The sequence below is a fragment of the Sinohyriopsis cumingii genome, chromosome 1 (assembly GCF_028554795.1).
Source record: "Sinohyriopsis cumingii isolate HCF-2022 chromosome 1, ASM2855479v2, whole genome shotgun sequence".
Lineage (NCBI taxonomy): Eukaryota > Metazoa > Mollusca > Bivalvia > Unionida > Unionidae > Sinohyriopsis > Sinohyriopsis cumingii.
The window spans coordinates 103,740,501-103,755,839 of record NC_142961.1 but is presented as its reverse complement, the minus strand read 5'-3'; the positions used below and the strand labels follow the sequence as shown (position 1 = coordinate 103,755,839).

General features: G+C 33.6%; 1 protein-coding gene across 2 annotated transcripts in view; it reads right to left on the bottom strand.

The window, feature by feature from the left end:
- Positions 1-2,314: 2,314 nt before the first annotated feature.
- Positions 2,315-15,339, bottom strand: part of LOC149807478 (vasculin-like protein 1) — a 51,024-nt gene continuing 37,999 nt past the window's right edge. For both annotated transcript variants that reach the window (XM_089966983.1, XM_089966990.1), the window contains exon 11: positions 2,315-15,022. In XM_089966983.1, coding sequence (XP_089823109.1) covers positions 14,885-15,022 — 138 coding nt within the window. In that variant the 3' untranslated portion in view covers positions 2,315-14,884. The remainder of the gene's footprint in view (positions 15,023-15,339) is intronic.

Genomic DNA, 15,339 nt, shown 5'->3' with positions numbered 1-15,339 from the left:
AAACAAAGTAGAATTTTTTTCCGCCACATAACGTTTAGGATCAAAATCCTTAATTTCTCGACCTGGTGTTCCTTGTGTTGTCATTTCTCCTTACAATCCATTGCTGTCATCTAGTCGTTTTAAGCAGCCGTAGTGATGTATCACACACCTGTTCCGTATAAAGGAACTTACTACAATATAATGGACACCTGTTCCAAACGATGGACACTTTGTCATCAAGGACATCCGCCCCAAATAAATTACACCTGTCCCACATAAAGAATGCATGGTCATAAAAGACACCTGCTCCATCTAAAAGAAACCTGCTCATAAAGGACAACATTAATGCATACGATCAGTCAGTCCCTTGAAAACATGGCCGATTTTTAATAAGATTTAATGAGTGCCAGTATGAAGTTATGTTCTGGTGTTACGTTAAATGACAAGTCAAATTACAAATTTCATCTCAGTGAAAATGAGAAATGTCATATAAAACATATAACATACCCTGCCAATCAAAATGCGGTGCTTTGTCTGATAGCTTTCAAACAGTAACTAGAACGTGAATTCCAACGATCTCATGAAGGCTTATTGGTGTCAGTTGGATCACTATTGTGTCGTAGATTTTGATTTTAATCAGAATAAGATTTAGCATCACGGACACTTGACCACGAAGGACAAAATGTTTGGTCATTTCAGTTACCTTTGTGGATGACAAGCATTAATGTCTACCGAACGATTTATTTCACCTTTTTGAAAGCTGCATTTCCACTGGCTAATACAAAGGTCACCAGAACATGACCAACAAGCGGTCGTCGTCAGATCTTTATGTAGGACAGCGGAAAACTGATTTTAATCCGATTGCACACATAAGAAACCAACTTCCGAGTTTCCTTTCTGAGTAATAAAGCATTTTTTGGGGAGTTGTCACGTACGTGCATTCAATTATTCCCTTCGTTGTTCTCAAAGTTACAATATATTTACTTATAGATATATCTGCCTCTGGACCAGAATCTCATTTGTTTAAAATACATAACGACTAAAAGGTGAGTTTAGGGCCTCCCGACATATTTAATTATTTTAAGATGTTTTAGAGACTATCTGGTCTGAAATATGATAATAAAATTAGGGGATTTTTGCATGGAATCACACAATATATAAGGATATTGATGTGATAATATTACCAATCGAAAAGGCCACATTACAATGGATTACTCTATAATTCTCAACTACAGCGTACATATTCATGATGAACTACTGCGTGTACTTTTCATTTTATAACTAAAAGAAAATTGGTAGGTGGTCCTCTCAAAGAATATATCAAAAAGGGATTAAGGCAAAATTACAGGGATAACAAATATTGAGATTTTCTATGAATTTATCTAAAAATATACGAAGGACTGGTAGGTCTACATGTCACATCTATGAGAAAAGAATGTCTGTTCAACATGACCTTGACCCCAATGGCACAAGGTTCAACATGTCATAGTGAATTGCCTTGCCTTCATAATATTTTATGCTGAGTATAAGAATCTTTCAAATAGTTTAGGAAATGTATGCTACTAAAATACTTAAACCACATCCTCAATTACTGACAAACACAATTACTGCCACGTCTTGATTCCCACTTATGTGTGCATCAAAAAACCTCGACCAACTAACCTATTTTCATTTTTTATACATTACAATTACTTAAAATTAATGAATCAAACTTGAGAATAAGCAGAAATGAAGCCAAAACTTCCCAAAAGTCGGGAGAATGGCCAACACCACCACAGACCCTGATCTGCCATCACGTGTAGCCAACTCAGGGTCTATTTTGTTTGTTTTACTGATTACTCATAACAAAATGGACGAAGATCTGTCTGTGCATTGTGCGAAAGCAGATCTGAGTCTATGCAGTTTGCAGTTGGATCGAACTTGTGATCGTGTGTGTGTGTATGTATATATATATATATATATATATATATATATATGACAGAACGGAAAGTGATATCCCTAGGTTCCTATAGAAGAATGCTTGATAATAGTAGGCAGAATTAATATTTTAATACAAATAATACTATCATACATGTTAGAGAACATGTGTGGTATATATATATATATATATATATATATATATATATATATATATATATATATATATATATATATATTAGTTTTATGCAAACTGAAAACGATGGTGTACTTAAATTATTCAGACTTCAATTTATAGAAAATACAAATTATTTCAAAGTTACTTCTCTGTCAGAAATGAAAGAATTTTGTAAATCAATGCTAAGGAACAGAAGGCTACTGTAAGTTTGTAAGCAAGTAAACAACAAAGACACAAAAATCTTTATGCAAAATGCAATCTTTATTATTTTCAGATTTAATCTGTGCATCTGCAGCAGCAGCAGCAGCCAAGTACATCTGTTATTCAAAGCAGATGTATTCCAGCAGCCCAGTTAAGATGGCTTGCAATGCATGTAATACCAGTACTAAAATCTAAACATGAACAATGCCGATAATGAATTAAGATCTCTCTTTTTCACAAAATAGCCTGACAATATATGATTAACCTCTAGGATAAAACATAACCTGATTTTGTTTGGTGCTGTGAGAGGTGGTAAGTGGGGAAAGACAAAAAGGCATAAAAATGTTTACATGGGATGATAACTCTCCCTTTACACCAAAAGCCACCAGGTGTGGTCATTTTTTTCTGATTACCGATTTAGTATGCATTTAATAAAATAGGAATAGCCTGCAGATTATATGCAACACAAGCATACCTATCACTCTCATACACCTAATCAAAGAATATTCAAACCTGAAGCGAACTGCAATCATTTACTAAGAAAAATCAGAAAACAGATTCAATCACACTGGTTACATTAAATTGAAAAGCATTAAATAATTATATTTCTTAGCTTGGCATTATATACTGACATAAGAAAACGCTGGTGGACAGTGCTTCAAATGGTGTTGAACCTTTAAAATGTTGCAATTTAACTATAGCAGTAGACTGAAACCTCTATGAAATCAAGTGTGGACATAACAGTAGTAATTTAAAATCATTATGGACAGAAAGTTACCCTATAGAAATTACTGTATGTGCAAGTCGACTCCAAATGCAAACTGCATAGACCCAGATCTGGTGTCACATAATGTGCCTGTATAATCTATGCATTTTGATTGGAGTATTCACTAGAACATGATCCCTGATCTCCCAGCACATTATGCAACGTCAGATCCTGGTCTATGTCGTTTGCAGTTGGACCTGATTTGAGAATATATATGGTATGTCACATACAATGTTGCAATAGAAGCAATGGATTAAACCTTTCAAGTATACCGATTTTATTCTCATTCTATCACACAATAATAATTAGTTACATTTAGTATTTGCAAGATCATGAAAAAATCAAATCTGATTAATGACCACTATATCCGTCTCTAGTTTAAAAACAAACAAAAATGATCATGAAAGGAAAAATGAAAAGTTACATTTGTACAGTTTATTATTAAAATATTTACGCACAGAAAATCAAATAATGCAGTTGTGTGAATTATTAATTACCGTCAAACTTGATTTATCTAAACTCCAATTTAAAAAAAAAAACATTTGGATAAATACATTTCTGGATGAAATATTCACACAGAATCTGCATGATTTGGGTATAAAATGTGCTTTAAATTATCAAAATAACTGACATTTTAAAATTAACTGATGTTCTACTGAACTTGTTTGTCTGGGGAAGTTTTAATACTGCTAATATTAATGATAACTAAAATGAGGCTTTTTCCAATGTCTCTGAGTGGCATGCAGTGTTTGCAAACCCTAACAAACACCGATTAATATTCTCTCAAGATCACTTTTGTGAAGATCCAATTTGTAATTCTATGAATACCCTCAGTGGCACGTACATAAAGGAAAGTGACTAACATTATGACAATAGCATACTATTAGCAAGGTGTGTAGTCAATAACTTGGACCCATACTAAACGACATCCCTTACTTGCTAGGTTTTATTTTTCCATGTAGACAAGAGTATTTTATCTCAATGAAAGTGTAAAATTGGAATCAAATAAAAAATTGCCAACTCCACCCACATGTCTGCCAACTGCTGAAAACCTGAAATTTGGAAAGACTAAAAACTAGTTAATCAACAGCAAAGTATTTTTCATATATTCCTATCTGCAACTGTATTTTGTATAGATTTAGCAAAGCTTTCATAAAATGTCACAATTGGAGTTGGTATTCCAATCAAATTGTATCATTCCATGCCATTTTCAACATAAAATATGTTCATGAACATGTATACCATATCAATTCCCAAGAAAATAACCTAAATGCAAACATAACCATAGTGATGGGCAATACAAGGGTAAAACTATGTCTGCCTACCACATGATTCATGGTGGCTCACCAAAAAATACCCAACACCTTATTATATGACTAATGTGACTAGCCTGTTATAAAGCACGCGCTTGCATCAATGTTTCAACTAAACCTTGCAAATAAAAATTTAAGTCGACTATACAACCTTGTCAAATTAAAAATTCTAAGTAAACATTGTCATGAACTTTGAGTATGATTTTTTTAAATAGAACATTTTAAGGGGTGGGGCCCACATCGTGCCAAAGTTTCAGTAGAAAATACCATGATAACAGGTGAGCAGAACATGGCCATTCCTTTTGTTCATGTTTCTAAAACCAAATTTTTAACAGAATTAAAAATCTCCACTGGTGTGGAACAGTACAGCAGCTTGTGGTTTCCAAAAGTTTCTGGAACTTAAATTCTCCATCAAAAAAAAAAAGGAAAAAAGGAGATCAAGAAGAGCACGTGGTATTTGTACATTACTTTTGAGAATGAAAAAAGGACATTATTTTTTCAAGAATGTCTAGGGTATTTATATCACAGAATTATTTATATTAATGAGGTATACAAAACAGACTTGATTACAGAATTTTTCCTATGATAACCTTGTCACTGTGGGGGTGTGTATATGTGTGTGTGTGTATATGTTGGAGAAGGGTGGTCTTGTAAATTTGCTCAAATGGATGGAGGGCAGGGTTAAAAATTAATGAACAGTTTACATATCAACTTTCCAAGATTTTGTACTTTAAAAAAAGGGGGGTTGCTTTTTTTTATTGAGCATAGGCTGTTTGAGAAATATGATAAGATTCCAATGGCAATTCTTACCCAAGGAAATGTGTACATACTTAGGGGAACTGCATTTCAATATGGTATCCAAAGGAAGGCATTTATTTAAATAAAAAAAAAATAATACTTAAATTACTCAAACAGTTCATATAAAAAATATACAGAATTCTAAATCACCCATGGGTGACTACTCCATGTTGATAGTGCCTTCCTTGGGTCAGAAATGTTTTACTGGAAATGCCCTTAAAATCTGATGCAAAAAAATTAGTCCCTCGCACAAAAGGAAAAGACAATGTCAAACATCAATAATTATAATGGTCACCTCTTTCTTCAAACAAAACAGTATTAAAGGGGAATACCGAAACTCCATCAATTCCATTTCTTCCATAGACAGTCCAACAGGATTTATGAAATGTACTTACTTATCACATGCTAGTTATAATCAGAAATTTTTAGTTTTAACTGGATTATCCCAATATTAAAGGGTGATGGTGAAAGGTATTTATTTTGATAATATGGATGATGGTGCTAATACAGGCTGATGGTCCCCACCTACATTTTATAACAGCTACAAGCAGCCTTTTAACAATTTAATTTCATTCAAAAGACTAAAAATGGCAACATCTTCTTAGATCAGTTACTACGTACACAGTAGTGCAATTTTGTTTCTGATAGGCACAAAATCCAAAATATCATTATAAATGTGAAAATAATATATATATAAAAGCAGGTGCCCCAGTGGTCTAATGTGCTCGCCTTAATGATCACTGCCAACTCACCTCATGGGGGTTGGGTGGGGGGTCTTACCAGGAGTCTCCAGGGTTCTTCCTCCACCCCTTTATGTCAAATACCATGTATAGTGTCTCTTGCACTAAGAAATGGTTTTAAACCCAAAACAACAACAAACAGGAATGTATAAAAGCATTAATTTGTACTCCTGTTTATTTTAACAGAAACCATAAAGTAATTACAAATCGCAAATAGTATCAAAGAAGTAAAATCTGATGCTCATTAAGAACAAAGCCATTATTATCTACTATTAAAGACTGGCAGTGGAACCATCTGAAAAACTTCAAACAAAAAATAAATGGAATAAGAATTAAATTATCAGATATCTGGGATACATACTGAGAAATTTTGTAAACCCACACATATCATGTTAAAATAACACCACTGCTGTACACAGAACTAAACCCTTAAGCTCACTTTGTTTTGCCCTAAAACCATGCTGGATAAGAAGCTGAAACCATTCTGCAAAAGAAACTTTTTAAGATAATGAAGATAAAGTTGTGAATTCCACCATATTTATTACACATTTTTCTGATCTTCATATACAACTCTGATTTCATGAACTCAAAAGAGTTATACATTTCTTGCTGATTCTTCAAGTTATATGATATTTCTTACAAAACTTGTACAGTAAGTTTCAACAAATTTTGTTTAATGTTTATCAACAATATAGGAACATTTAGATGGAATGAGCAAAAAAACAATATTCCCATGGCTACAAAACATGATATTTACATACACTACTAGGATACTGTAGCAAATGTAGAGTCAATGCTGTATGAATGAGTAAAAGTTCAAAAGCTTAGAGGAATGTTAACAGATTCTTAAATTCAAAGATTTTAATCCATTTGATAATTATTTGTTACAAATGAGCAAAAATAGTTTACAGGATAGAAAAGGTTTAAATTCAATTAGAAAAAGGAACATAAGTGGTAAGATTGTTTCCCCCAATAATGTCTTTGTGTTAGGGGATAATTGGGCAAAACTTATTTTTGTCAAATCCCCACCACTCCTCACTCTCCACCATGATCATACATCATTAAGAGCAAGCTAGTTTTGTCAATTCTCCATTCCCCTCACACTCTCCATCCCAAACATGTTGCATCTGATTATCAAAGAAGCCTTTTGAAAACTGATATGAACGTAATTTATACCACCCATTTTTCTTGACCACCAAAGAATAAGTTCAACTCTATTACATTCATTAGCCTAACTACATTGAAAACTAGACCTACAAAATGATTCATACATGATTAAGAGCCCCGCTTGCTAAATTGACTCCACTTGGTCTTAAACAAAGAAACCCGTGTTTGGAAGCCACAGTTAGGTGAAGATGGCATTCCATAGGTAATGACTTCTAAATGATAAAGCAGAACGCTTGTGTTTCAGTGCCTTGGATATCTCATCAAAACAAGCAACATCCCATACATAAGGTTCTGAAATTTATCAGGACTATAACTCTGTCCAAAAATAATGTACCAAGATGACACCCAATATGCATAATGCTTTTTGAGATATACCACTTAAAAATAACACCCAACATACAGATAGAAAGTTGCCTGACAAGGGCCATAACTCACACTAAGATGTGTAGACAAGACCCATACATGGCACATCAACATGAAAAACAACAATGTTCTTACCAAATTCCATCAGAAAATGCTGAACGGTTCTTGAATGCAATAGAAAGTCCAAGTTTCCATATGAAGACAAAAATTCACTCCAAAAAGGGTCATAACTCTGTCCAAAATGGAGTTGAGTCTAAAACCATAAACGACACGTAAGTCGATTAGACAACAATCACACCAGATTACACCGGAATATGTTGAATGACTCGTGAGATATGCTGGTAACAAGCAACTTTCAATGTAAAAATAAAAAATTAATTGACACTCTATCCAAAGTGGAGTTTAGTAGATAAAATCTATAAAAGCACAACACTATGTAGAAACCATATTGCATCAGAATGAGTGGAATGGCTTACAAGCTATGCTGGTTACAAGGATTTACTATAGTGGAGGTTACAAGTTAATCAAAAAATAGCAACAGCTCTCTCCTCTCAAAATTTGACTTGAAAACTTTAAAAGGCACAAATAGATAGTCAAGAGGCAAACCACCTACCAAATGGCATCGACTTGTGTGAAAAAGGTTGCACTGCTTTGGTTCTTACAAGTTTCAATGGACAGACAGACAGATGGAAAATGTTATTACAGTTTGGCTCCCATATCTTGATCTGGGACACAAATAACTGAAAGATATTTAGGACATGATGCTAATCAGCAATCATGAGTCGTGCATCAAGAAAATCCTGCCTAGCAACAGAAAGTTTAATCATTCCACCAGCCAAATGCAAGTCATCATTACTACATACATTTCCTAAGCAAAGACATATTTCTACAATATGTGCAACATCTTTTGTTTTTTCTTAAAAAGAACTGATATACAATTTTTAATCCATACCAAAAACCAAGAGGTATGGAGAAAAAACAAAGGTTACAGCATATGAAAAAATAAAAATGAACATAATACTCGGCTCATGAATACATAAATAAACACACGTAGGGTGGGATCATAATTGGCAGTAAAACATGTTTTGATAGACATACGAAATGGTATTTCACTAATCTTCGAATAATTAGAGTTCAGCATAAGTCAGACATAAACAGAAACAGTTCAGTGTTTTCGTCAGTCTGGTTTTGTTTACTATTAGATTGCAGTTAACTAAAAGAATATCTAGATTTGGATCTGTCATTGCTAAAGTAATTGTCTAGTTGGATTTGTCACTGCTAAAGTAATTGTCAAGTTGGATTTGTCATTGCTAAAAGTAACTGTCAATTTGAATCTATCATTGCTAAAGTAATTGTCAATTTGGATCTATCATTGCTAAAGTTAACTGTCATACCACTGACAGTATTTCCTAGCGAAAGCCTTGTAAATGAGGGTTGAGTTTCTAATGATCATCTCAGTTACAACATTCCTGGGTCAATTCAATGAAAAATATTGTCAAATATTATACTTATGGCAACAATTTAAACTTTATTATGTTATGTACATCTTGTCATTTTATCAAGCTCAATAAATACATTTTAACAAAGTTATGAAAAAGATAATCTTTCATGTCTGTATATCAATCAATACGGGTCATTAGCAGAAAACAGTCTTACATCCTTGCCTGCATTCAAACTTAGTCATGAGAAGAAGAAATAAATCCATGTCGGTTTTCCCGTAATGCTGCTGACGAATAACTCTGTTGCTAACATAACGCTAAAAACACAGAGCAAATATTGCCTCTTAGCGTTGTATCAAAATCAATTCTTAACACAGACATAATTAACATAATGAAAAATGAAAACAGTGAAAAGGTACAAGTCTGCCCCTTATTTAATAGTCTTCTCTGCATATTATATTGGTTGGGCATGGTCAACTCCTGAATACTGACCCAAGGGTTTCAATGACTTTGAATCATTTGGCAAGGTATGCAATACTACACTTGCTATGGAGAAACCAGTTTTTGTAGTGAACATAAATTCTGACTTTCAGACCCCAAATCTACAGGTTTCTTTCTTACCCTATGTGCAAAACCATTGAAAAGATTTGGTGAAGGAGTTCACTTGCAACAAAAATTATTATGCAAAGCACCTTTTCTTTGTGTCCCACTGACTATGACATTTGATAATTTCGCCCCAAAATCGATAGGGCTTCACAAAATCTGGTTCAAATAAGTCTAGTTCTACATTTATGTGCAAAACATTTTTCTTCTTTCAAAGTGATCTTGACATGTGACCTTTTGACCCTAACATAAATTGGGTTCTTTCATTTTCCAAATGCAAACAATCCAAAGTTTAGCACAGGTCTATTAAATATAACAAGAACTGTAATGCAGAAATTATTTTTCTTCTTTTAGCCAGTGGCCTTCACCTCTGACATCAAAACTGACAAGCTATTTTCTTACTCGATGTGGAAGCCATCTACATAGTTTTGTCCCAATCTGTATGTAAAACAAACTTATTTATTGTCTGTAGAGACCATTTTACTTTTTTCATTCAGTGAACATGACCTTAGAACTTATGACCCCAAAATCAAATGCAAGCCGCAACAAAGTTTGGTACAGGTAGGTCCTTTAAAATTGAAGTTAGTGTGAAAACAAAATAAAAGTAATTTATGAATGGACGTAGAGACAGATGTATAGCTACATGCACAATGTCCTAACAATATATGCTCATTATTTCTGGCATGTACATAATAAATTTACCCAAGGTTTCCTTACATAAATTTGACTGAATTTATCACAAGAGAATACTGAATCACAATTCTAGTTTTTGGACATCATCTACAACAGACAAATTTAATGGTAAAATAAAAATAAAACCTCCTCTGACTCAGTTTTGCAATTTGTTTACACATGTAAAAAAAATTTATATACATTCGGACACATGTACATGTATACAATTTTAACAGAAACTTGTGATTAAGTCAGTATCCAACTAAATGGCACCATGTCAATAAGTGCTGTTTAACAGAACTGGCTGGTCTATTAATAAAAATCAGTAGTGTATTTGACCTGGCCCCACTAAAATAAAATAGTCCTAACAAGGACTCTTAACTTAAAAAGTGGAACTTCTGGTAGTACATAACTTTTCCCAGTACAGTCGGCATTTTTGGAATTTTCGACTTCACTGTACTGCTTACAAGCGTATTATCTGCGTGATACCAAGAACATCTAAGCATGTCTGAGCATCCCAAATTTATGCAGTATTTTCTCATATAACTTTTAATTTTCTTTTTGATGGGATACTATTTTTTTTGTGATACAAATATACAAACTTAAAACTCTTTTCATACAGTATTATCATAAAACAATTATTAGTCCTTGCTGGATACTAAATTGCATACTGTATATACACAACTTTCTTCCTCTAAGATCTTGCATTCCAAAGAAGGTATGGAATAACAGCAATAAGGTTTAATTCAGAATTATTTATCAGAAATATAAGTTAAAAGATGGAAAACTTGGCAAATACCTCAGAATTAAATATAGTGCTCATACGTTTTTCAAGAACCCTAACATCTGATTTGACTGCCAATCTCAATTTTCCTAGTGTAATACCATATTTAAATTTGTGTAAAAACACCCAAAGCAGACCTGCCAACCCTAACAAGGTGTAACCAAATAGCAACTACTAGAATTATAAAACATGCATTTGAAAAGTTCCAAAGTTTGAATAGATTCACCAAAAGATAACGGTTATGTAGAACTCAAGCTTGTGACATTCTCTTTAAAAAAAATGCAGATAAAAAGCTTAATTCCAAATTCCATGCAGATTCAATGACTTCTTGCCAAAACTCCATGAAAACTCTTTTGAATTTTTTTCATGCTGGTGGCAATCGTCTTTTCCATTATAAGCAATACTCTGACCAATTCAAGAAGACCAATCAATGTAATGGTTGCCATTTTGCCTTTTTTCAGAACCTTATCTTGCTCTATACTTCTGTGTGCAATTATTTTTGTTTTAAAGCAGCTCATAGTTCGTATTGCCTTCAACATGTTTTCATTTGTTGGACATTTCTAGATAATGTTATTGGCAAAAGTTAAACACACCCATGAATACATGAATAACATGGACAGAGCAAAGTATGTGAGGTAATCCTTAACACTAAATCACGTTCCCTCACCAATTGCACTCACTCAAATATGGACATCCAGATTAAAGTTAAAACTGGACAAGCTACTATTCATAATTGGAGCAGTATTTTTTTTGCTCTTATTTCAAGTCAAAAATTTCATCATTTCAGTAACATATGGTCCAATTTTAAGTGTTGGCAGGCCTGCAAAAGGAGCACAAAATTGACCCTCATGTGCTGGTGTATAAAGACTACATTGTTTACTCAACTTTTAATTTTATACAAACATCAGCAGTGTTGGGTCTACCTTGCTCAATATGCACATTAAACAAGGGCTGACATCTCAAACTTTCTTTCTTGAATTGAGATATTTTAATTTCTTCTTGCTGGGTTGCTAACATTCAGCAGGAATCTGATAAAAAAATATTGTAATGCTCTTGATTTTGTTTTTAAAGAGTCAAATCTTTCTTGAGCAAATTTAGATATAGTCCTCAAATTTGGGGAATTTCTTGCTCCATTTTTCTACTGAGCGAATTTTCAAACTAAAAAAAATCATCTTCCCACAATATCCACCTGAAGTATTCTAATCAACGTAGTACAATGTCATAATCTGAGAGCAAATTTTGTGAATTTGTAAGTGAAACCAGGGCCTGGATAATAAATGCTGCTTATCAACACCTAACTGAGTCAAGTATAAGAACAGATGATTCAGCCTGGCTGTATCACCAGACCACCCAATATTCAGAAACTATAAGCATCATCAACATCATCCAGAAGCCCATCTCAAACATCAGAAAGAGTTGTGCAAAGATTTTAGACAGTAAAATCCAAAATTACTCTACAATACACTCTTAAACTGCAGTGATAAAAAGTTTAGTTTCTCATTTGGTGATAAAGTACATTCTCTAAGTTCGTGATAAAAAACTGTTTCAATACACACAGCATACCTGCACATAATCAAATGTAAAGTAACTCAAATATTTACTGCTGGTAACATAATGCATAAGCCTGTGTCAGAACCAGATGCATTATATCCATTTTGAAAATGTTCATAATTGCATGTAAAACCCTACAAATTTGACTCAAATTAAATGATCATGGCAAGTACATAATGGCAATTTTGTATGGTAATAAAGAGTTGAATTTAAGGCACACGTACAAGACTCGATTTATAAAGCATATTGTCTCCTTACAAAGATGAACAGTGAAGAACATTTAATATCTCTGACAAAATATTGATGCCCGTTTATTTCCAAAATTAAAGCTGCCTCAGGAAAACACTGCAAGACAAGAAGCTGGCGATGTCCTGCATGTTAAGTCTGCCTTGAGCTTCAAAAATTGTTGGCATTTACTTAACTCCAACTATCAATATTAGAAAAACTTTTAACACTGAGGTATGCTCACGGAAGCAAAAGTGATTCATATGTCAAGTTTCCACCGACGCGGTCTCCACAAAAAAAATAATGAGTATATCAGTGCTAATCCCATTCAGCTGAAACTGATAAAGGAAAAAAGCAATTTCGAAATAAAGAAATAATAAGGAGGAAATTATAATTAAGGTGAACAAAATTTAAGTCTATTTATCAACCAGCTTCAACAGAGCTCTGGAGAAGCAGTGCATTTGCACATTTTACACCAATTAAATAAAACACATTTTTTAAAGCCAAATTTATTGTGCAAAACAATTTAATTTTAAGCATTTAGTCCACAGCTGTCAGCTTAAAGCACCTGCCATAGAACAAAATGCTTTATGATGCAACACTGAATCATATAATCTATATTATCAGAACAAGTTCTGGATGTGCTATGCATGTTTGAATCAATACTCTTTGATCACTGTGTGACCATTCACTCTAACAAAGCCACACAATAGAATGTACCCTGAATTAAATCACCCTGCCACAAGATAGAAAGCACGCTGAATTAGGTCACTAAGCCACTTGACACATTCTAAATGGCATGAAAGGCATCTTGAGGATTAAGACTATCTGGTATTGTTCATTGGAAGGGCCATGGTTTCATTCTGAATCTTCTATTCTCACATAATACCTCATGAATATTTTTGAATTCTTTTTATATAAATGAAATTAATTTTTAAACCAGTAGTTAAACTCCCAATATATAATTTCTTATCCAGAGCTCTGCCTGAAGTTTTGTCACGTCACCTGGAAGGTAATATTTGACAAATATGCCAGACAACATTAAAGAGTTAGATTTTGATCAAGTAAACCTACTTTAGAATGATAATTCCTATATCGGTTAAGAAGCCCCCAAGTTAAGACTTTTAGGATGGGTTGAAATCACGGTAAACTGAAATTAAATAAAATATCTGATAGGTTCTACAGCTCACAGGTTGCCAGGTTCAAACTTTGAATGTTTCTTGTATGTGCAAATTAATTTTTAACAGTTAATGCGAGCTTTAGATTCCATGTCCATGTAATAACTCATGACCTAGTGAATGAACAGCACAGACCAAACTAAAAACTAAACGTGTTCAACATTCACAGCATTACTAATGAAACTGGTATGAAAATGGGCTCTCACAGCAAAGTGGTTTGGAAATACAGTCAACTTCATAATGTTCACAAAAATGTCCGATAAGATAATTACCCCCCCCCCAAAAAAAACTAAACTAGAATGGTTCTCTATTCATCAGGGCTGTGCAAGTATGCAATCCATAGCTAAAGTATAAAATGACAACCGTGACTATTTCATTCATAACATTTAACAAATCAAATCATGATTAATTCTCAAAAAATATACTCTTGTTGACATTGCAAAAAACTATAGCTCTGAGTTCACAATATATAATAACATATTTCCTGTATTTATTTTAACTCTTAATTTCAGTTATCTGAAATATTATGAATCAACACATTTCACAAACTTTTTCCCATTATAGCAATAAAAAATATCTTACATACCAAATACAAGCAATGTACCAAATTCTGTACAGTGATAAAAAGTTCTCACTCTACAACACATTTGCTATGAAAATCAGTCACTGTCCACATATTAAGTGACAGGCTTAACACCTGATCACACTAATTTTTTTTTTACAAAAAATATGACTTCTCTCTACTTTTTTATTGCTGGCTACACACATGGACCTGTCTTCCTGGAACTGTTCACTTTTACCACAAATCAGCATGCAGAGAATTTGGAAACAGTTTGCTTTTCTTTCTAATCCAACATCTGAAAGTTGATTATCACAAGATGACTGATCCTGATCTGTAGGTTCAAAATAGACTGTACGTGACTATATTGTTATCTTCATCTGAGATCTGAAGCAAGGGGGGTAACTTACACATGAGCAAATAACAGGCTCTCCAAGCCAATGAAGGTTAATCACAATGAATCATCGGAATCAGAATCAGATGATAAAGTTTCATTGAGTTCCTGCATATCTGCCTGATACACTGGAATATGCTTAGGACTCCATGTCTTGGGAAGTGTGCGTATGAGACCATTACGTTGTTGCTGCGCCTGCAAAATAAAATGTTTTCATGATCAGAATCTGGATTACTATTTCTGTGACAATGCATGCTGTTAGCAGTAAAAGACCTGAAGGACAGGATCGATTTTCAATGGGGTAAAATAGCCATAAAAAGTAATTGATTTTACAACTTGCTGTACCTGTTACAAATACCTTTATCTTTACCTTTTGAACTCACCTCAATCTGCAGTATGAAACCAAATTTATCATTGCAGATACAGGTAAACCACCAATTTTCCGACACCCTTGGTTCCAAAGCCTTGCTGGATTAACAGTTTTGCCGCACCAACCGAGGTCATACATCACC